General features: G+C 42.5%; 2 protein-coding genes across 6 annotated transcripts in view; one reads left to right on the forward strand and one right to left on the reverse strand.

The window, feature by feature from the left end:
- Nucleotides 1-633: 633 nt before the first annotated feature.
- LOC124010103 (crystallin J1A-like) lies at nucleotides 634-13,858 on the reverse strand. Of its 2 annotated transcripts, none has more exons than XR_006834369.1 (10): nucleotides 13,642-13,858; nucleotides 13,238-13,304; nucleotides 12,600-12,776; nucleotides 12,334-12,432; nucleotides 11,991-12,083; nucleotides 11,724-11,880; nucleotides 4,480-4,595; nucleotides 4,280-4,293; nucleotides 3,904-4,043; nucleotides 634-992 (listed from the first exon to the last, which is right to left on the reverse strand). XR_006834369.1 is itself a non-coding variant. In XM_046322452.1 (10 exons), the coding sequence occupies exons 2-10, from the start codon at nucleotides 13,302-13,304 to the stop codon at nucleotides 888-890; spliced, it is 1,032 nt and encodes a 343-aa protein (XP_046178408.1). In that variant the 5' UTR covers nucleotides 13,642-13,834; the 3' UTR covers nucleotides 634-887. The 2 variants fall into 2 exon arrangements, 1 of the variants encoding a protein (XP_046178408.1); XM_046322452.1 differs by having other exon boundaries at nucleotides 4,216-4,293; nucleotides 13,642-13,834.
- Nucleotides 13,859-22,236: 8,378 nt separating this feature from the next.
- Nucleotides 22,237-24,098, forward strand: part of vav3b (vav 3 guanine nucleotide exchange factor b) — a 120,184-nt gene continuing 118,322 nt past the window's right edge. For all 4 annotated transcript variants that reach the window (XM_046322344.1, XM_046322347.1, XM_046322345.1 and 1 more), the window contains exon 1: nucleotides 22,237-22,641. In XM_046322344.1, the coding sequence (XP_046178300.1) occupies nucleotides 22,438-22,641 (204 nt within the window). In that variant the 5' untranslated portion in view covers nucleotides 22,237-22,437. The remainder of the gene's footprint in view (nucleotides 22,642-24,098) is intronic.

Below are 24,098 nucleotides of genomic sequence, written 5' to 3' on the forward strand. Positions count from 1 at the left end.
AATAATAATCCCATGTTGAATAAAATACATTAAATGACATGAGAACATGCCATACTCTTTCTGCAGTTCATTGGGGAACTCATATCATTGCAATGGTGTTTTTATTTTAATTTTTTTAAATTTAACCTTTGGCTGTGTGTGTGTGTGTGTGTGTGTGTGTGTGTGTGTGTGTGTGTGTGTGTGTGTGTGTGTGTGTGTGTGTGTGTGTGTGTGTGTGTGTGTGTGTGTGTGTGTGCAACCATGCGTGTTCGCAAGTTCAACTTGTGTGTATGAGTTCAGAGATTGGAATGGACAGTGTCCAGGAAGGGTGGTTCTGGCCAATATGTTCTTGTTCAAGAAATGTAGGAATGTTCTGGGAATGTTCTCTAAACATTAGGAAAAAGAACATGGTTTAATCTCAGACAGACTACAGTGTAATCCTGTGGTAAGGAGTTGTGGTCATAGACTGACTGAACAGACTGGGCTTTAGGCCAGTGCATATCTAATGGAGGGGGCATTTTAACCTACATTTCACCTCACGTTAAACCCACTTTTACCAGATCTTTCTTTAGGCATCTGTGTCATCTTCACATTACACCAGGAGCATATCTCCTAGACATGGTGGGCTTTACAAACATCAAGTCACAGAGGAAGTGTTTATAAGGATGGCTTTATTATAGAAATGCCTTCATTGAAAATAACAAGTAGAAACATCTTCATACAACATGCTGCGAGTCAACAGAATCAAGAGCATCCAGTTCCAACCCACTAGTTTAGGCCGGGCCCTTCATTTAATGTTCTGTCAAAGTGCACCAGTCAGTGAAGATAGTGGGAACGGGTGGTAATAAGGTTACATTACATACGTGGTCATCTAGAATGTGAATAATAAACTGTCAGAAGTAGTTGGATTACATTTGGTGATAACGTTCAGTCACTTTTTTGCCGAGTTCCAGGAGAGAGTTGTACCGTAGTGTCTTGGTCTTCCATGAGTTAGGGATGCCTTGAAGCCCAATCTGTACGGATAAAAACATTGAATAAAAACGTTAGTAATATAAATTTTTGAGTTCATAAAAAAAATATTAAAAAAACATCTAACCATAATGAAATGTATATTTAATATGGAGACCCGAGTTTTTCATGACCATACGTGACTTGAACAGCCTTAGTAGTAGTCCTTCCCAGCCAAGTCATAAACATGGCCAGGAAACTGCTGACCCTAGAACATCAGATTATACAGAAGAGATCCACTAAAGGTATGTCCCCGAGTTGACAAGGTACAGCCCTGTTTGATAGTGTCCATAGTTACCTGACCAGGTACAGCCCTGTTTGATAGTGTCCATAGTTACCTGACCAGGTACAGCCCTGTTTGATAGTGTCCATAGTTACCTGACCAGGTATAGCCCTGTTTGATAGTGTCCATAGTTACCTGACCAGGTATAGCCCTGTTTGATAGTGTCCATAGTTACCTGACCAGGTATAGCCCTGTTTGATAGTGTCCATAGTTACCTGACCAGGTATAGCCCTGTTTGATAGTGTCCATAGTTACCTGACCAAGTAAAGCCCTATTTGATAGTGTCCATAGTTACCTGACAAGGTAAAGCCCTGTTTGATAGTGTCCATAGTTACCTGACCAGGTAAAGCCCTGTTTGATAGTGTCCATAGTTACCTGACCAGGTACAGCCCTGTTTGATAGTGTCCATAGTTACCTGACCAGGTACAGCCCTGTTTGATAGTGTCCATAGTTACATGATCAGGTACAGCCCTGTTTGATAGTGTCCATAGTTACCTGACAACCAGGTAAAGCCCTGTTTGATAGTGTCCATAGTTACCTGACAACCAGGTAAAGCCCTGTTTGATAGTGTCCATAGTTACCTGACCAGGTACAGCCCTGTTTGATAGTGTCCATAGTTACCTGACCAGGTACAGCCCTGTTTGATAGTGTCCATAGTTACCGGACCAGGTACAGCCCTGTTTGATAGTGTCCATAGTTACCTGACCAGGTATAGCCCTGTTTAATAGTGTCCATAGTTACCTGACCAGGTACAGCCCTGTTTGATAGTGTCCATAGTTACCTTCCCAGGTAAAGCCCTGTTTGATAGTGTCCATAGTTACCTGACCAGGTATAGCCCTGTTTAATAGTGTCCATAGTTACCTGACCAGGTATAGCCCTGTTTAATAGTGTCCATAGTTACCTGACCAGGTATAGCCCAACTCAATCATCAAGTTTGCGGACGACACAACAGTGGTAGGCTTGATTACCAACAACGACGAGACGGCCTACAGGGAGGAGGTGAGGGCCCTCGGAGTGTGGTGTCAGGAAAATAACCTCACACTCAACGTCAACAAAACTAAGGAGATGATTGTGGACTTCAGGAAACAGCAGAGGGAACACCCCCCTATCCACATCGATGGAACAGTAGTGGAGAGGGTAGCTAGTTTTAAGTTCCTCGGCATACACATCACAGACAAACTGAATTGGTCCACTCACACTGACAGCGTCGTGAAGAAGGCGCAGCAGCGCCTATTCAACCTCAGGAGGCTGAAGAAATTCGGCTTGTCACCAAAAGCACTCACAAACTTCTACAGATGCACAATCGAGAGCATCCTGGCGGGCTGTATCACCGCCTGGTACGGCAACTGCTCCGCCCTCAACCGTAAGGCTCTCCAGAGGGTAGTGAGGACTGCACAACGCATCACCGGGGGCAAACTACCTGCCCTCCAGGACACCTACACCACCCGTTGTTACAGGAAGGACATAAAGATCATCAAGGACATCAACCACCCGAACCACTGCCTGTTCACCCCGCTATCATCCAGAAGGCGAGGTCAGTACAGGTGCATCAAAGCTGGGACCGAGAGACTGAAAAACAGCTTCTATCTCAAGGCCATCAGACTGTTAAACAGCCACCACTAACACTGAGTGGCTGCTGCCAACACACTGTCATTGACACTGACCCAACTCCAGCCATTTTAATAATGGGAATTGATGGGAAATGATGTAAATATATCACTAGCCACTTTAAACAATGCTACCTTATATAATGTTACTTACCCTACATTATTCATCTCATATGCATATGTATATACTGTACTCTACATCATCGACTGCATCCTTATGTAACACATGTATCACTAGCCACTTTAACTATGCCACTTTGTTTACTTTGTCTACACACTCATCTCATATGTATATACTGTACTCGATACCATCTACTGTATGCTGCTCTGTACCATCACTCATTCATATATCCTTATGTACATGTTCCTTATCCCCTTACACTGTGTATAAGACAGTAGTTTTGGAATTGTTAGTTAGATTACTTGTTGGTTATCACTGCATTGTCGGAACTAGAAGCACAAGCATTTCGCTACACTCGCATTAACATCTGCTAACCATGTGTATGTGACAAATAAAATTTGATTTGATTTGATTTTAATAGTGTCCATAGTTACCTGACCAGGTATAGCCCTGTTTGATAGTGTCCATAGTTACCTGACCAAGTAAAGCCCTGTTTAATAGTGTCCATACTTACCTGACCAGGTATAGCCCTGTTTGATAGTGTCCATAGTTACCTGAGTCATATCAGTAAGTCACCAGAACATCCAGAAGAGATCCACAGTTAGTTAGGTCCTAGTTAGGTCCTAGTTCGGTCCTAGTTAGGTCCTAGTTTGGTCCTAGTTCGGTCCTAGTTAGGTCCTAGTTAGGTAATAGTTCGGTCCTAATTAGGTCCTAGTTATGCAGTGTTCCATACCAGAGCCCTGATACATTTTTACATTGTAGTCATTTAGCAGATGCTCTTGCCCAGAGCGACGTACACGTTGGGCATTCATCTTAAAAAAGAAACGAAGCATTTTCTTCATTAAGTAACTATTAGCAAAGTCAGTGGTAGATAAGAAAAGACTAGTGTTAAGTGTCCATGGTACCTGAGCCCCTAGACAAGCACCGATGAATGAGCTCCTGCTGCAGGTGCATCCTCCGCACACCATGGTGTCCCTGATAGCTTGATCAAACTCCTTAGCCGTCAGCACCCCATGCAGCGCCGCTTGGAACGAACCGGGCAAACCTAAGAGATGGAGACCATACTTAAAACCCACTCAAAGACAACTGACAGACCGAGACCAAGACGAGGACGGACAACCATAATTTAATTCTGTTTATATTTCATATCCCCCAGAAAAAAGTAACATCAAACAGATTAAATTACAAGTGAATGAGTGTTAAACGACATAGCTGACCACAGCTGTTGGGGAACACACTGGGGATCAGATCCTGGTGAGCCGTGGACAGATTCTCCCTCACCTGGTAAATGTGGCCTAAAACAGAGTAGAATTGATAAGAAATGTGTTAGATCACTACATATTTATTCTAATAGAATTACTTTTTTTTCATGGTAACTATTCATACAGGATGCATGAATAGTTAGTAGTGGACGATTGCACACTTTAAGAGAAAGTACAGATTATTGGGACACAGCCTCTCTCTCTCAGTGAGTCACATACCAACCACAGCTTTGTCCAAGTCCTGTGGCTGTTTCCTGTTCGGGTCAGTGAGCTGATCAAGCACAGAATCCAGGACCTTCTCATCAGGACCATTCAGGATGAAATGCTCTAGGATCCTGGAACAGAAAGAAGGACCATTCAGGATGTAATGCTCTAGGATCCTGGAACAGAAAGAAGGACCATTCAGGATGAAATGCTCTAGGATCCTGGAACAGAAAGAAGGACCATTCAGGATGAAATGCTCTAGGATCCTGGAACAGAAAGAAGGACCATTCAGGATGAAATGCTCTAGGATCCTGGAACAGAAAGAAGGACCATTCAGGATGAAATGCTCTAGGATCCTGGAACAGAAAGAAGGACCATTCAGGATGAAATGCTCTAGGATCCTGGAACAGAAAGGAGGACCATTCAGGATGAAATGCTCTAGGATCCTGGAACAGAAAGAAGGACCATTCAGGATGAAATGCTCTAGGATCCTGGAACAGAAAGAAGGACCATTCAGGATGAAATGCTCTAGGATCCTGGAACAGAAAGAAGGACCATTCAGGATGAAATGCTCTAGGATCCTGGAACAGAAAGAAGGACCATTCAGGATGAAATGCTCTAGGATCCTGGAACAGAAAGAAGGACCATTCAGGATGAAATGCTCTAGGATCCTGGAACAGAAAGGAGGACCATTCAGGATGAAATGCTCTAGGATCCTGGAACAGAAGGAAGGACCATTCAGGATGAAATGCTCTAGGATCCTGGAACAGAAAGAAGGACCATTCAGGATGAAATGCACTAGGATCCTAGAACAGAAAGAAGGACCATTCAGGATGAAATGCTCTAGGATCCTGGAACAGAAAGAAGGACCATTCAGGATGAAATGCTCTAGGATCCTGGAACAGAAAGAAGGACCATTCAGGATGAAATGCTCTAGGATCCTGGAACAGAAAGAAGGACCATTCAGGATGAAATGCTCTAGGATCCTGGAACAGAAAGAAGGACCATTCAGGATGAAATGCTCTAGGATCCTGGAACAGAAAGAAGGACCATTCAGGATGAAATGCTCTAGGATCCTGGAACAGAAAGAAGGACCATTCAGGATGAAATGCTCTAGGATCCTGGAACAGAAAGAAGGACCATTCAGGATGAAATGCTCTAGGATCCTGGAACAGAAAGAAGGACCATTCAGGATGAAATGCTCTAGGATCCTGGAACAGAAAGAAAGACCATTCAGGATGAAATGCTCTAGGATCCTGGAACAGAAAGAAGGACCATTCAGGATGAAATGCTCTAGGATCCTGGAACAGAAAGAAGGACCATTCAGGATGAAATGCTCTAGGATCCTGGAACAGAAAGAAGGACCATTCAGGATGAAATGCTCTAGGATCCTGGAACAGAAAGAAGGACCATTCAGGATGAAATGCTCTAGGATCCTGGAACAGAAAGAAGGACCATTCAGGATGAAATGCTCTAGGATCCTGGAACAGAAAGAAGGACCATTCAGGATGAAATGCTCTAGGATCCTGGAACAGAAAGAAGGACCATTCAGGATGAAATGCTCTAGGATCCTGGAACAGAAAGAAGGACCATTCAGGATGAAATGCTCTAGGATCCTGGAACAGAAAGAAGGACCATTCAGGATGAAATGCTCTAGGATCCTGGAACAGAAAGAAGGACCATTCAGGATGAAATGCTCTAGGATCCTGGAACAGAAAGAAGGACCATTCAGGATGAAATGCTCTAGGATCCTGGAACAGAAAGAAGGAAAAAGCATTTGGGTTTTAAATGAATAAATAAATGAATAACGTGTTGTGTTTTGCTCTGTGTATAACCCGTTATTAGGTCTGTAATGTTGTCCTCTGTGTATAACCAGTTATTAGGTCTGTAATGTTGTCCTCTGTGTATAACCAGTTATTAGGTCTGTAATGTTGTCCTCTGTGTATAACCAGTTATTAGGTCTATAATGTTGTCCTCTGTGTATAACCAGTTATTAGGTCTATAATGTTGTCCTCTGTGTATAACCAGTTATTAGGTCTATAATGTTGTCCTCTGTGTATAACCAGTTATTAGGTCTATAATGTTGTCCTCTGTGTATAACCAGTTATTAGGTCTATAATGTTGTCCTCTGTGTATAACCAGTTATTAGGTCTATAATGTTGTCCTCTGTGTATAACCAGTTATTAGGTCTATAATGTTGTCCTCTGTGTATAACCAGTTATTAGGTCTATAATGTTGTCCTCTGTGTATAACCAGTTATTAGGTCTATAATGTTGTCCTCTGTGTATAACCAGTTATTAGGTCTATAATGTTGTCCTCTGTGTATAACCAGTTATTAGGTCTATAATGTTGTCCTCTGTGTATAACCAGTTATTAGGTCTATAATGTTGTCCTCTGTGTATAACCAGTTATTAGGTCTATAATGTTGTCCTCTGTGTATAACCAGTTATTAGGTCTATAATGTTGTCCTCTGTGTATAACCAGTTATTAGGTCTATAATGTTGTCCTCTGTGTATAACCAGTTATTAGGTCTATAATGTTGTCCTCTGTGTATAACCAGTTATTAGGTCTGTAATGTTATGTTGTCCTCTGTGTATAACCAGTTATTAGGTCTATAATGTTATGTTGTCCTCTGTGTATAACCAGTTATTAGGTCTGTAATGTTATGTTGTCCTCTGTGTATAACCAGTTATTAGGTCTATAATGTTATGTTGTCCTCTGTGTATAACCAGTTATTAGGTCTGTAATGTTATGTTGTCCTCTGTGTATAACCAGTTATTAGGTCTGTAATGTTATGTTGTCCTCTGTGTATAACCAGTTATTAGGTCTATAATGTTGTCCTCTGTGTATAACCAGTTATTAGGTCTATAATGTTATGTTGTCCTCTGTGTATAACCAGTTATTAGGTCTGTAATGTTATGTTGTCCTCTGTGTATAACCAGTTATTAGGTCTATAATGTTATGTTGTCCTCTGTGTATAACCAGTTATTAGGTCTATAATGTTGTCCTCTGTGTATAACCAGTTATTAGGTCTATAATGTTGTCCTCTGTGTATAACCAGTTATTAGGTCTATAATGTTGTCCTCTGTGTATAACCAGTTATTAGGTCTATAATGTTGTCCTCTGTGTATAACCAGTTATTAGGTCTATAATGTTGTCCTCTGTGTATAACCAGTTATTAGGTCTATAATGTTGTCCTCTGTGTATAACCAGTTATTAGGTCTATAATGTTGTTGTCCTCTGTGTATAACCAGTTATTAGGTCTATAATGTTGTCCTCTGTGTATAACCAGTTATTAGGTCTATAATGTTGTCCTCTGTGTATAACCAGTTATTAGGTCTATAATGTTGTCCTCTGTGTATAACCAGTTATTAGGTCTATAATGTTGTCCTCTGTGTATAACCAGTTATTAGGTCTATAATGTTGTCCTCTGTGTATAACCAGTTATTAGGTCTATAATTTTGTCCTCTGTGTATAACCAGTTATTAGGTCTATAATGTTATGTTGTCCTCTGTGTATAACCAGTTATTAGGTCTATAATGTTGTCCTCTGTGTATAACCAGTTATTAGGTCTATAATGTTATGTTGTCCTCTGTGTATAACCAGTTATTAGGTCTGTAATGTTATGTTGTCCTCTGTGTATAACCAGTTATTAGGTCTATAATGTTATGTTGTCCTCTGTGTATAACCAGTTATTAGGTCTGTAATGTTATGTTGTCCTCTGTGTATAACCAGTTATTAGGTCTATAATGTTATGTTGTCCTCTGTGTATAACCAGTTATTAGGTCTATAATGTTGTCCTCTGTGTATAACCAGTTATTAGGTCTGTAATGTTATGTTGTCCTCTGTGTATAACCAGTTATTAGGTCTATAATGTTATGTTGTCCTCTGTGTATAACCAGTTATTAGGTCTGTAATGTTATGTTGTCCTCTGTGTATAACCAGTTATTAGGTCTATAATGTTATGTTGTCCTCTGTGTATAACCAGTTATTAGGTCTATAATGTTGTCCTCTGTGTATAACCAGTTATTAGGTCTATAATGTTATGTTGTCCTCTGTGTATAACCAGTTATTAGGTCTGTAATGTTATGTTGTCCTCTGTGTATAACCAGTTATTAGGTCTATAATGTTATGTTGTCCTCTGTGTATAACCAGTTATTAGGTCTGTAATGTTATGTTGTCCTCTGTGTATAACCAGTTATTAGGTCTGTAATGTTATGTTGTCCTCTGTGTATAACCAGTTATTAGGTCTATAATGTTGTCCTCTGTGTATAACCAGAGTTATTAGGTCTATAATGTTGTCCTCTGTGTATAACCAGTTATTAGGTCTATAATGTTGTCCTCTGTGTATAACCAGAGTTATTAGGTCTATAATGTTGTGTTTTGCTCTGTGTATAACCAGTTAATAGGTCTGTAATGTTGTCCTCTGTGTATAACCAGAGTTATTAGGTCTATAATGTTGTGTTTTGCTCTGTGTATAACCAGTTATTAGGTCTATAATGTTGTCCTCTGTGTATAACCAGAGTTATTAGGTCTATAATGTTGTCCTCTGTGTATAACCAGTTATTAGGTCTATAATGTTATGTTGTCCTCTGTGTATAACCAGAGTTATTAGGTCTATAATGTTGTGTTTTGCTCTGTGTATAACCAGTTATTAGGTCTATAATGTTATGTTTTGCTCTGTGTATAACCAGTTATTAGGTCTGTAATGTTGTGTTTTGCTCTGTGTATAACCAGTTATTAGGTCTATAATGTTATGTTGTCCTCTGTGTATAACCAGAGTTATTAGGTCTATAATGTTATGTTTTACTCTGTGTATAGCCAGTTATTAGGTCTATAATGTTGTCCTCTGTGTATAACCAGAGTTATTAGGTCTATAATGTTGTCCTCTGTGTATAACCAGTTATTAGGTCTATAATGTTGTGTTTTGCTCTGTGTATAACCAGTTATTAGGTCTATAATGTTGTCCTCTGTGTATAACCAGTTATTAGGTCTGTAATGTTATGTTGTCCTCTGTGTATAACCAGTTATTAGGTCTATAATATTGTCCTCTGTGTATAACCAGAGTTATTAGGTCTGTAATGTTGTGTTTTGCTCTGTGTATAACCAGAGTTATTAGGTCTGTAATGATGTGTTGTCCTCTGTGTATAACCAGAGTTATTAGGTCTATAATGTTGTGTTTTGCTCTGTGTATAACCAGTTATTAGGTCTATAATGTTGTCCTCTGTGTATAACCAGTTATTAGGTCTGTAATGTTATGTTGTCCTCTGTGTATAACCAGTTATTAGGTCTATAATATTGTCCTCTGTGTATAACCAGAGTTATTAGGTCTGTAATGTTGTGTTTTGCTCTGTGTATAACCAGAGTTATTAGGTCTATAATGTTGTCCTCTGTGTATAACCAGAGTTATTAGGTCTATAATGTTGTGTTTTGCTCTGTGTATAACCAGTTATTAGGTCTATAATGTTGTCCTCTGTGTATAACCAGTTATTAGGTCTGTAATGTTATGTTGTCCTCTGTGTATAACCAGTTATTAGGTCTATAATATTGTCCTCTGTGTATAACCAGAGTTATTAGGTCTGTAATGTTGTGTTTTGCTCTGTGTATAACCAGAGTTATTAGGTCTGTAATGATGTGTTTTGCTCTGTGTATAACCAGTTATTAGGTCTGTAATGTTATGTTGTCCTCTGTGTATAACCAGAGTTATTAGGTCTGTAATGATGTGTTTTGCTCTGTGTATAACCAGTTATTAGGTCTATAATGTTGTCCTCTGTGTATAACCAGAGTTATTAGGTCTGTAATGATGTGTTTTGCTCTGTGTGTAACCAGTTATTAGGTCTATAATGATGTGTTTTGCAATGTTGAAACGTCAGTCATTTGTTCGCATCCTGTACAATGGATTAAAGTGAGCAAAACATTTAGTCTGTTTGGCTGTCTGTGTGGAGTACTCCCAACTCCTTTCTACCTAGTCTGTTTGGCTGTCTGTGTGGAGTACTCCCAACTCCTTTCTACCTAGTCTGTTTGGCTGTCTGTGTGGAGTACTCCCAACTCCTTTCTACCTAGTCTGTTTGGCTGTCTGTGTGGAGTACTCCCAACTCCTTTCTACCTAGTCTGTTTGGCTGTCTGTGTGGAGTACTCCCAACTCCTTTCTACCTCTACCTAGTCTGTTTGGCTGTCTGTGTGGAGTACTCCCAACTCCTTTCTACCTAGTCTGTTTGGCTGTCTGTGTGGAGTACTCCCAACTCCTTTCTACCTAGTCTGTTTGGCTGTCTGTGTGGAGTACTCCCAACTCTTTTCTACCTCTACCTAGTCTGTTTGGCTGTCTGTGTGGAGTACTCCAACTCTTTTCTACCTCTACCTAGTCTGTTTGGCTGTCTGTGTGGAGTACTCCAACTCTTTTCTACCTCTACCTAGTCTGTTTGGCTGTCTGTGTGGAGTACTCCCAACTCTTTTCTACCTCTACCTAGTCTGTTTGGCTGTCTGTGTGGAGTACTCCAACTCTTTTCTACCTCTACCTAGTCTGTTTGGCTGTCTGTGTGGAGTACTCCCAACTCTTTTCTACCTCTACCTAGTCTGTTTGGCTGTCTGTGTGGAGTACTCCCAACTCTTTTCTACCTCTACCTAGTCTGTTTGGCTGTCTGTGTGGAGTACTCCCAACTCCTTTCTATCTCTACCTAGTCTGTTTAGCTGTCTGTGTGGAGTACTCCAACTCCTTTCTACCTAGTCTGTTTGGCTGCCTGTGTGGAGTACTCCAACTCCTTTCTATCTCTACCTAGTCTGTTTGGCTGTCTGTGTGGAGTACTCCAACTCCTTTCTACCTCTACCTAGTCTGTTTGGCTGTCTGTGTGGAGTACTCCAACTCCTTTCTACCTAGTCTGTTTGGCTGTCTGTGTGGAGTACTCCAACTCCTTTCTACCTCTACCTAGTCTGTTTGGCTGTCTGTGTGGAGTACTCCAACTCCTTTCTATCTCTACCTAGTCTGTTTGGCTGTCTGTGTGGAGTACTCCAACTCCTTTCTATCTCTACCTAGTCTGTTTGGCTGTCTGTGTGGAGTACTCCAACTCCTTTCTATCTCTACCTAGTCCGTTTCGAAGTCTTTCTTGGTAAGTCCTTCACATGATTTCTGTCATTGTTGTTGAGCACCCGTTCCTTTATTTACTGAAGCGCGAAGGCCCGCCTGAACTCAGAGCTCTTGTGATCACCATGTCCTGATACCTGTACATGCTATACAGTATGTTTCCTTCATACAGGAAACTGACCTTGCTGCTGCCAGTGTCTCAGCCACACACGCGTCATTGTTCTGCGTGACTCGGACAGCCTCCTCTACCTTCTCCAACATGTCAGGCTTCCCAGCATACAACGCCACGATCGGAGCCAGCTTTGCTATGCCATCCGGCTGAAAGTCCGTCTCACATCCTAGAAGAAGACCAGAGAGACATTACGCAACATTAGAGCTGGTAAGGCTTTATTTGACATCTATCACGTACGTATAGTATACCCATAATGTTGTTTTTATTATTGTTTACCTGTGTCTTCCTGGCCTGCGTCCATGTTTTTCATGAAGCTCTTTATACTTCCATGTCGCCATGGTCCCTCAATGGGCAGCTGGGGTCTGGGTCCTTACACGACACACAATACAACACATTCAGCTTTTTGACAATCATTAACGTGCATGGTCGGGGGCCAGTTTCCCTGACATAGAGGAAGGGGTGAGGTAGCTGGTCGTATATATCCACAGCCTAATATATATATATATATATACAGTCCTGTCATGTTTGTTTTATATTAGATGCAACTATATTGATCCACTACGTGATCCTGAATGGAATGTATTAATTCCTTTCAGCCTTCATCACCAGGTTTCCTTACCACTCCTATCCCTGTACGGGTCATTGACAGGGGTGTCATACTCAGACCTGGGCCCAAAGAAGTTATACGTCCTCTTTCTCAGATCATTGACGTTCAGACCTGAACAAATAGGAGAGGAAAAAAAACACCAAAAAAAACAACGAGGTCTGAATCTATGCAGATGCTGTGTAGCTAAAGCAATAGTTTCGAGGTTAATCTTAAAAGAACAGTTAGTTTAAAAAAAAACAGTTGCATACTGTGCCACACTATAATAGAACAGACTATACCTCCACATTCAGACAGTGATTCCAGCAACACGAAGGCCTGGTCCCCGTAGCAGCTCTGGTTACCCGTGTCACGGCGGTAGAAAGGGTTGGCTGACTTGGGCCTGAACTCAGGTGTCGGGGCCTCATTCAGGAAGCCATCCAGTTTATCCAGGTCGTACACCCAGTGCAGGGGCTGGGCTGGGATGGGATTGATAGTCAATTTGACGTCATGTCATGAGGGGAAGCTGATGGCCAAAGTAAATATCTGTCTATTATGTGTATGCTTCTTTTTTTTTATCCTTAAAATGAAAATTGAAGGGATGGTTTTTTCAACATTATTTCACAGAGTTATTAATACACACTGATGCTGAATACAATGACGCCGCCATTTTATGTTCTAAATCATACTTTTGAGCACTTATCTATGTTTGCCTCTGAGAAGAGACCATGTGATGGGAGCTCTATAAACCAAATTCCAACAACATTATAGAAAATCTGTAAAAAAAAAATCAAATAAATAAAAATGACAAAAAACTGCGCTCTATTTACAGGCTGAAACTATAGCACCTAGAGTTGGTCAAGAAAAACTCCCTATTTATACAAAAAAAAAAGTCCAAACTATTTATACAGTAACGCCAACGATTTGTATGAGTTATTACCTGCTGCGTCGGCTACAGCTGATCCAATGATGGCTCCTAGAGCTCTGTCGGCCAGAGACATGGCCATCTGGGGGGGACACGTCAACCCAGGATCAATCCAATCTGGCGTAATTCATGTCTATTGGACATATGACGCTGGAATCTATGCCTGTAGGACATTTACTTTAGATCTACTATAGCACTGTGACTAGAATAGTGACAGTGCTATAATAGCCTATCTACCATTAGGCTAAAGACGATTCAATGGGGCAGAAATAGATACAGGCAACAGTCTACAGACGATTCAGGGGGGCAGAACGAGATACAGGCTACAGTCGCTGGATACATTTTGGTTTGCTGAAGACGCGCTACAACACTGATTGTCATATATATATATATATATATATATATTTTAATTGTCTTACCGTGGAAAACCTCTTCAGATTGTTCTAGATACAGGGCCTATTTACACCATGCAGCTGTCTGACGTTATAAAAGAATAACTTCAGCCGTTCTCTCATTGGACAGACTCAAAGAGAATCTACATTTGCGTAAAGCCGCTCCTCCTTACGCTATGCGGCTCCATACTTTACATTAAGTGCGCGCATGGCACTTTCATTGATCTATACAACAAATTCATAGCCCAAATTATAACATCATCACGTGTCTGACTATCTAGATGATTTGTAGATTCATACATTTACGCAGCAGAACAACGACCCGGTGAAGCGAAAAGGAAACCCGAATTACACCGCCATTGCTCCAGATTCCAGAGTACATTATTCAGTGATTGGTCCTTCTGTGTGAGCTAAACGCTTTCATTGGTCAGCTGTGTGGAGGCGGGACAGAGATATTATAGGAGGCGGGCGAGACAGAGGGTGTAGCCCCCCCCCAAAATTGTATATATAAATATATATACTTTTTTTTTTAAACGTAGGCTGTTGCCAGAAAATAAAAAACATATCAGTTTCAAATACATTACATTGCAAATTGAAAACCAAAACACACACACACACACACACACACACACACACACACACACACACACACACACACACACACACACACACACACACACACACACACACACACACACACACACACACACACACACAGGTGAAAGTAAAGAACTCAATTCAGACAGCTCTTATTTGATATTATTTCTCTCTTTCAGTCATTTGTTGCTCTTGCAAATTATTTTATGACTCAAAATTCCTGTTTGTGCATGTTTGTGTATGTGTACAGTAAACTGAGCTTACAAAACATTATGAACACTTGATCTTTCAATTACATAGATAGATTGACCAGGGTAATACAGATGAAAGCTATGATCCCTTATTGATGTCACTTGTTAGGATTCCCCAATCCAGTCTGTTCCTATGAATTTAATAACAATATACTGGAAATCACATGAAGCTTATTGTTTCTACAGAAAAGTATTTGCAACCCCCAGACACACGTGTTTGGTGTTAAGGATGAACAAAAATTCAGGAGAACAGACCAGACTTGAACGCAACACTTAACTAGTTGCCTTGAACGCAACTCAACAAGCACCGGGCTGCTAACCATTTCCAATGAGCCTCCACTACTTTTACCACCCTTAACTATTTGCCTTGAACATAGCTCCCAAGCAACTCGACAAGCTCCAGCTGATACTAACTGCTAATCAGCCTCAACACCTGTTCTCACTCTCATTACTCATCACCACCACCCTACTTTCCCCTGCCCAAACAGTCATTCCTTCTCTCTGTTTTGTGTCGCATGCTGTGTGACAAGCCTTGAGTTAGCTAAAAAGGTCTCCTCAAAGTTGAGTCTTTATGAGTCCTGTAACACCACCGTTCCAGGCCTCACAAAGAACTGGAATGCGGTGGTCAGCCTCCAGGCTAATCAGCCTCTCCACATGCGGCCCACAACCTGTAAACATCCTGGACGCCATGCCTCTGCCCCTGCCAAGGGCCTTCAAATTATTTCTGTTCCCGCTAACTTCTCTACCTTATCGTCAGCTTTTCCTACTCTCTAACCCACCCTCCCTGCCCTTGTCTCCTCCTCTGCCAGCAGTGCCTGCCCTCCTTGTACGCCTGCTCTGGCCCCTCAGCTTCCTTCCCTCTTGCTCCTACTTCTCCCCCCGGCCTCGCTGGCCCTGTAACCGTTGCCTCGGCAGTGGCTTACCCACTTTCTCTGCTAGCGACCGCCTCTCTCTGTCGCCACCGGCGTTGCAACTCATCATCTGGTTGCCCGCTCTGGCCTCCCATCTACCAACGACCTCTCACAGCTCCACCTCCTCAGCCAGTTACGGGCCCACAGCCATCCAAGCTACGATCCTGTCCCAGTTCAATGAACAGACTGCCTCTGTTCAAGTCCTCACTGCCGGCTGCAGACCAGCCCTCCTCTGGCCCACCGCTCCCTCTCTACAACCACCCTGGCTCATCCTCCACCCAATGCCCTGATCTTCACCCTGACCACTCCTGAATTGAGTTGTTTCTCCCGGCCTCATCTCTACTCCTTGCACTTCCGCTTCAAAATCTGCTTGACCTTGATGAGTTAGGAGTTGTCACCACCCTCCTGGCCAAGGAGGTGAAACAGGGGTTTATGATTGGCCCCTTCCCATTCCTGCCATTCCCCACCTCAAAATTGGCAAGAAGCTTAAAATTGGCAAGAAGCTTATCGATTTCTCCACCCCCCCCACCCCACAAATCTTAAGTCTCCAATGTTAACAACCTCATCCCCAAACCTGACTTCTCCTTACAGTATGCCACAATCAACCATGCCATCACTCACATTAAACTTGCTGGCCGTGGAGCCTTGCCAAGGACGACACCATCTCCGCTTTAATGGTGCTGCCCCTCCATCCTGACACCTGGCATGTTTTCGGAGTCTGCTGGGAGGAGTGGTACTACTTCTGTCTGCCTGACAATTGGATGCAATCGCACTCCTCGAATATTCAGTACCGGAGCCTTTGGGTCTTGCTGAATGTCAACAGGCTTCCTGTATGTTCTCCACCTCCTCGCCAATTTCCTCACTTTTGGCGACCCTTCAATCTCTTCAGCCCTGGGCCTCTTCACCATAACCTTCAGCCGCATTGGCATACCTCTCTCTGAGGAGAAGACAGAAGGTCCCTCCACTCGCCTCAAATTCTTCGGCATCATACTGGACACTGTCTCCTTTCAGATCTCCTTGCATCTTGCCCAACTTCAGCGCATTTCCCTTCTGTCCAATTACCTGGATTCTCCGCACTGCACTAAACGTCAGTAGCTTTCACTGCTGGGCCACCTGAATTAGGCCATCAGGATCATCCCTCAAGACCGCTCCTTCTTGTCCCACCTCTACCTGGCTGCCTCTGTGCCTACCCTGCTTCACACCGTGGTCTTCAACGTCCTCTCGGAGCTCAGGCTTTCGGGCACCTTCTCTTCAGTTATTAGAACGGAATCACCTTTTTCTATGATGAATGTGTCTCTTCTCCTGAAGACATACAACTGTTCACCAACGCTGCCCCTTTCATCGAGTATGGGGGGTTTCTACAGCGGCCGTTGATTTGGCCTCCCTCTCCTGTTGCTCCCGTCCTCCGCTCTGTTCGAGTAGTAGTCAATCGCCGTAGCCGCTTCTCTCCGGGGGGCACTTCTTTAACTTCTTTATCAAATTGCTTTTTGGGTCTCCATGCTCCTCCCCCTCACCCGCAAGTCTCCCTTCTACTCAAGGGCATCCAATGAACCAAAGTCCACCACCACCCCCCGTCCCTCACCGCCAGCCTATCCCACTCAACATCTTGTCTGCCTGCATGGAGATGCTGCAGTCTGGCTACATCTCCATCGCCGTGTCTTCCACACTAGAATCAATGTTTCTTTTGGAATTCCTGCTATGTTCAGTGTTTACATCCTCGTCTGCTATCTAAAATCCTTCGATCTCCACCCAGCGTGTCAGACGTCACCATCCTTGACAAAGAAACCTTCATCTTCCCCATCAAACACAGCAGAACCGATCAGTTTGGCAGAACCACAGTCTACCTGTTCCGGCTACCATCTACCCTTACGAACAACTCACCTACTTCCTGCAGCTCAATATCAACATGTCTCTCCATCCGATCTAGTATTCATCACGATTTTGGTTCCATCGCCTCACTCCTGTGGTTCCATTCCCATCTGAGACCAATGATATACCAGTTTTTCTGACCAATTCTCCAAAGCTAACTAAAAAGCAGCATTCCCCAAGACAGGATGGCTTTCACTTCAGCAGTGATAAATTCATGAACTTCCATGACGAAAAGATGATCATCAGAAAGCAAATTATTCCTCTTAAATCTGCACATTTCTCCAAAGCTCAGTTGTCCTGAGTCTGCACAACACTGCCAGGACCTAGGATCATGGGAGACACTCAAGTTTTTTCAATATTATATCTATTAACACATTGATGAACATAGTCATGGCCTCTAAACCTTCAAGCTGTATACTGGACCCTAGTCCAACTAAACTACTGAAAGAGCTGCTTCCTGTGCTTGGCCCTCCTATGTTGAACATAATAAATGGCTCCCTATCCACCGGATATGTATCAAACTCACTGAAAAGTGACAGGAATAAAGCCAAACTTTGACCCAGCAAATATTTAAAAAACTAATCTGCCTATATCAAATCTTCCATTCCTCTCAAATGTTTGAAAAAGCTGCATTTTACCTCTTGGTGATGTCATTCGGAAACACAATGTTAACTTTCACTGCTATGCGAATGATACACAGCTGTACATTTCGATGAAACAAGGTGAAGATCCAAAATTTACCGACCTGGAAGCCTGTGTTTCAGACATGAGGAAGTGTATGGCGGCAAAGGTTTTACTTTTAAACTCAGACAAAACAGATGCTAGTTTTAGGCCCCAAGAAACAAAGAAATCTAATGCTTTGTAGGTTAGCAGTAAAACCTTGAAATCAGCCCTAGCCTTAACAGGAAGCCAGTGTAGAGAAGCTAGCACTAGAATAATATGTGGTTTGGTTCTAGTTAAGATTCTAGATCTGATAATTAATCTTGATGGTTGTACAGTCGTCTTAAATAAAACTGTGAAGGACCTCTGCGTTACTCTGGACCCTGATCTCTCTTTTGACAAACATATCAAGACTGTTTCAAGGACAGCTGTTTTCCATCTACGTAACATTGCAAAAATCTGATACTTTCTGTCCAAACACGATGCAGAAAAATGTATCCACGCTTTTGTCACTTCCAGATTAGACTACTGCAATGCTTTCCTTTCCAGCTACCCTGATAAAGCACTAAATAAACTTCAGTTAGTGCTAAATATGGCTGCTAGAATCCTGACTAGTACCCCAAAATGTGATCATATTACTCCAGTGCTAGCCTCCCTACACTGGCTTCCTGTCAAAGCAAGGGCTGATTTCAAGGTTTTACTGCTAACCTACAAAGCATTACATGAGCTTGCTCCTACCTATCTTTCCAAATTGGTCCTGCCGTTCATGTACACACGTACGCTATGGTCAAAAGACTCAGGCCTCCTTATTGTCCCTAAAATTTCTAAGCAATCAGCTAGAGGCAGGATTTCTCCTATAGAGCACCATTTTTATGGAATGGTCTGCCTCCCCATGTGAAAGACGCAGACTCTGGAGTGCGTCACTTGAGTGGGTTGAGTCACTGACGTGATCTTCCAGTCCGGGTTGGCGCCCCCGTCGGGTTCGTGCCGTGGGGAGATCTTTGTGGGCTATACTCGGCCTTGTCTCAGGATAGTAAGTTGGTGGTTCGAAGATATCCCTCTAGTGGTGTGGGGTCTGTGCTTTATCCTGCCTGGTTGGCCCTGTCCGGGTGTATCGCCAGACGGGGCCAGTGTCTCTCAACCCCTCCGGTCTCAGCCTCCAGTATTTATGCTGCAATAGTTTGTGTCGGGGGGCTAGGGTCAGTCTGTTATCTGGAGTATTTCTCCTTTCTTATCCGGTGTCCTGTGTGAATTTTAAGTATGCTCCCTCTAATTCTCTCTTTCTCTCTTCTCTCGGAGGACCTGAGCTCTAGGACCATGCCTCAGGACTACCTGGCCTGATGACTCCTTGCTGTCCCCAGTCCAGGTTTCTTCCTAGTTTCCTGCCTTTCTAGGTAGATTTTCCTGGCCACTGTGCTTCTACATCTGCATTGCTTGCTGTTTGGGGTTTTAGGCTGCGTTTCTGTATAGCACGTTGTGACATTGGCTGATTATAAAAAGGGCTTTATAAATACATTTAATTGATTGACTCCTTCCGCATCTGCACTGCCTCCATGGCATCCTGGACTTGACCATACAACTCCTCGGCCGCCGGTCCTCTCAAGCTTATCATTCCTACATCCAATCTGACATCAACATCCGGACAGCCTACAACATGCTCATCTCTCAAACTGCATTATCTCAGGCACAGTCTTCCAGCCTATGCCTCACTTCACGGACACCAATCCACCTCACGCACCGTTATCCTACCCAACCAGCCCCCCCCCTCCCCAAAAAAAAGGATTGGCTCCCCAGCTGATTCAATCGGTTCTGAATCTTCAAAAACGAACTGCCTCAGGCCAGTCAGCTGAAGCTCCCTGTTTAGCTGATTCAATCGGTTCTGAAGGTTTTCTTCCTTCAAGGGAGTTTTACTTCTTCTTGCCACCGTCGTTTCTGCTCGCTCGCTCTGGGGTCTAAGGTTGGTTTACTCCTTGGGCATTTAGTCCATATGAATGTACTACCTCAACTATATTGTCAACCATTCAGCATCTGCAGTCCAGAACAGCTTACTTCTGTCACGTTCTGTCCATCGTTCGTATGTGTTTTCCTTGTTTTGGTGTTGGTCAGGACGTGAGCTGGGTGGGCATTCTATGTTGTGTGTCTGGTTTGTCTATTTCTATGTTTGGCCTGATATGGTTCTCAATCAGAGGCAGGTGTTAGTCATTGCCTCTGATTGGGAACCATATTTAGGTAGCCTGTTTTGTGTTGGGTTTTGTGGGTGATTGTTTCTGTCTCTGTGTTTGCACCAGATAGGACTGTTTAGGTTTTCACTTTTCTTGTTTATATAGTCTGTTCATGTATAGTAGTCTTTATTAAAAACATGAATAACCACCACGCTGCATTTTGGTCCGCCTCTCTTTCACCAGAAGAAAACCCTTACAACTTCCACTCCAGGTTCTGACTAAGTTGACGTTATGTTTTAGGGGGATCGCATTGACCACAGAAGCCTTACTTCCACTACAGGTTCTGACTAACTTGACGATATCTTTTAGGGGGATCGCATTGACCACAGCACCCTTACTTCCACGGCCTGGCAGTGATGTCTACCTGAGACTCCAAGTCAAACCCTACGGGGTCAACCCCTCTGGATCTGTAAAGCGATGCTACTGGCAGCAGAGAAGTCAGGCGCAGGAGAGCGGAAACTGATTTACAACGGCGTCGTTTAATATCCATAAACCACCGTCAACAGAACAACACAATAAACGGGTCAAACAGAACCCGGTCAATACCAGCATACCGTTGCACAAGAAACAATTACCGGCAAAGACATGCGGGGGACAGAGGGTTAAATACACAACATGTGATTGATGGAATTGGAACCAGGTGTGATGGAAGACAAGACAAAACCAATGGAAAATGAAAAGTGGATCAATGATGGCTAGAAGGTTGGTGACTTCGACCGCCGAACGACAGGCCCGAATAAGGAGAGGGACCAACTTCGGCGGAAGTCGTGACAGGATCCTTCATCTGCAGCCCTTGGCTTCATCCGTCCATTCTCATTTCCTCACTGAATCCTCATTCACACATCCATTTCATTTCCTCAATAAATATTCTAAAAGTATTTGCTGTCTGGTCCTTAAACTCCAATGTTATGGATTCATAAAAAAACAGACTTGAATGTAACACCAGACTTGAACGCAACACTTAACTAGTTGCCTTGAACGCAACTCAACAAGCACCGGGCTGCTAACCATTGCCAATCAGCCTCCACTACTGTTTGCAACACTTAACTAGTTACATTGAATGTAACTCCTCAAACAGGCTCCAGCTGCTACTAACTGCTAATCAGCCTCAACACCTGTTCTCACTCTCATGAATCACTACCACCTCCCTACTTAACCCTGACCAAACAGTCATTCATTCTCTCTGTTTTGCATCACATCCCTCCTCCCCTGTTTTTCTCTTTTTTTTGTTGTCTTTTTTAAATTTGATTACTTAGGCTGCTGTGGTGAAGGAAATCCCCCACAGAAGATTATTGATAAAACTTAACTACCATAGACATCCCTATCAGGCCATCTGAGACTAAAGGCCAAAACCTAGAGTTTCAACTTCTCGGGATCCTTCATCTGCAGCCCTTGGCTTCATCCGGCCCATTCTCATTCTCCCACTGAATCCTCATTTGCACACCCATTCCATCTCCTCAATAAATATTCTAAACCCATTTCATGTCTGGTCCTTAAATGTGTGAATTTTCTTTATAGCAGGCCTATTCCAGTATTGTCTCAGACTGTAGTTTCATGAAACAAAAATATATTTCTGGTTCCTTTCACCAAATCCCTTACTTTAAAGTGAACAGGCACCATGTAAAGCCATTTACAGTGTAATCCAGAAGGAATGTCTGCTTTAAAACAAGGTTGTTCTTTCTCAATGTTTCACTGCTTTACCTTTTATTTTTTATATAGCAATGAAGTGTTTCTAGAAATACAGTTGTCACAATCTGTATGTATGCCTTAATGATAATAAACGTTTGCATTGATTGTCATAGTAATTCGGGGATTATGTATCATATAGTGTATTATGGTGTGGTAATCCATTAAATTCCACTCGCTCAGTGCATTTCAGTGAATTTCCCACAATAATATTTGGCCATTTGTCAATTGACATTTTTTTTTTAATGAATGAATGACATGTCCAAATATGTCACTTCTTTAGAGAAGCATTTAGTATTTGTCATACGAATTCAACAAATACAAAAAAACATGTAGACGGAAGAGGAAGTGAAATAGAGTTTTGACGTTTCGGAGCTCGAATTCATGTGCAAAAGTATCAGGCTCCATAAACACACTGCAAACCAGTTCAGTATCGCGCACCTCGCGATTCTGATGGAGTGGAGCAGAAAGTAGCGTCACTTTCTTCATCGTCACAAGGAACAGAACCAGAGTGACAGCTTTCAAACGTCCAGTTCTTCGTTTACAATGTCGTTTCAAACACTTATTGAATAGACATAACTATTTTTGAGTTATTCATCTACTTTGTTTCGACTCTCGAAAGCGGAGATGAAGTACTGGCGGCAGTGCGCATTGTGGCTGATAAACTGCAAGGTGCTTCCTCCGAACCATCGGGTAACCGGGGACAGTGCCCAGGTATTTGATTTGGCTCAGACGCTCCGGGACGGGGTGCTGCTCTGTCAGCTGCTCAACAACTTGAAACCACACACCATCAACCTGAAGGAGATTAACCTTAGACCACAGATGTCTCAGGTAAAGACAACTGTTATTTTGCTTGGTGTGTAGCCTAGTAGGCTAGCTACAGGGACAAGTCTTAAAAGTGTGATAAATTCAATGGCGACCAAACCATTTATTTTTATTCAAGGATTATTTGGTGCGAGCAACATTTTTTTGTGTGTAAATGATGAAATACATACATTTATTTCATGATTGATTTGAAATTGATAGTCCTTGATGTCATACACACGTTTTAAATAATTGTCATTAGTTTAAACTATTTTATGCGATTTCGGGTTTGGCTAGTTTATTCATCATCACAGATAAATACCATCTGCCACTATAATTATATTAAACATATAGGCCTATTTCATCTAGTGAAACTGGTGCCTGAGTCAGTGAGAGGTAAACCATCTCATGGATTTCTGTTTCTTGTCAAACAATATTATTATGTTGACACAAAGCCAAGTAGGTTTGCTAATTTCTATTCTAAAATCCTCAGCGCTCTTCTTAGTAATGACAGTCAGTATACTCAACTTACTTATGGACATGTTTGTTATACATAATGAAGTGGTCTATACTACCCAGCTACAACTAATACTTCAAATACACACATGTATTTCCTAGCTGTTATTAATGAATAATGTTGACTCTATTGGCCAACAGTCTTATAAACCTTGTTGGTTTTCAACCTCGGGTTCCTCTTAACTACTTCAACTCATCACGTTGAGGAAGTTTGTAAAAAGCTTCAGCCCCATGGGGACACAGGAATGCTGTCCAGAGTGTGCGTCCCAACTGGCACCCTATTACCATAGGGGCTCTGGTCAAAAGTAGTGCACTACATAGGACATAGGGTAGATCGCTGCTCTCTACCCAGAAGCCTCCATCCTCTCCACCACAACACTCATTCCAGGGGACAGATAACATCCCAGCTTTGATCCACCCTTTAGTTACACACACACACACACACACACACACACACACACACACACACACACACACACACACACACACACACACACACACACACACACACACACACACACACACACACACACACACACACACACACACACACACACACACACACACACACACACACACAGATGTGTGTCGGCTGCATGATTTATACTACATCTGTCAGGAGCCTTTTACTAGTTGTAGACTTTATTGAAATGACCACCAGGCCTTGTAGTTTTTTGACAGATTCTCTTAAAATCAAAATGGCAGATTTACAGTGAGTGGACAAAACATAAAAGACACCTGCTCTTTCCATGACATGGACTGACCAGGTAAATCCAGGTGAAAGCTATGATCCCTTATTGATGTCACTTGTTAAATCCACTTCAATCAGTGTAGATGAAGGGGAGGAGACGGGTTAAAGAATAATTTTTAAACCTTGAGACAATTGAGACATGGATTGCGTACGTGTGCAATTCAGAGGGTGAATGGGCAAGACAAACGATTGAAGTGCCTTTGAACGGGGTGTGGTG

Source organism: Oncorhynchus gorbuscha, linkage group LG22 (assembly GCF_021184085.1).
Source record: "Oncorhynchus gorbuscha isolate QuinsamMale2020 ecotype Even-year linkage group LG22, OgorEven_v1.0, whole genome shotgun sequence".
Classification (NCBI taxonomy): Eukaryota; Metazoa; Chordata; class Actinopteri; order Salmoniformes; family Salmonidae; genus Oncorhynchus; species Oncorhynchus gorbuscha.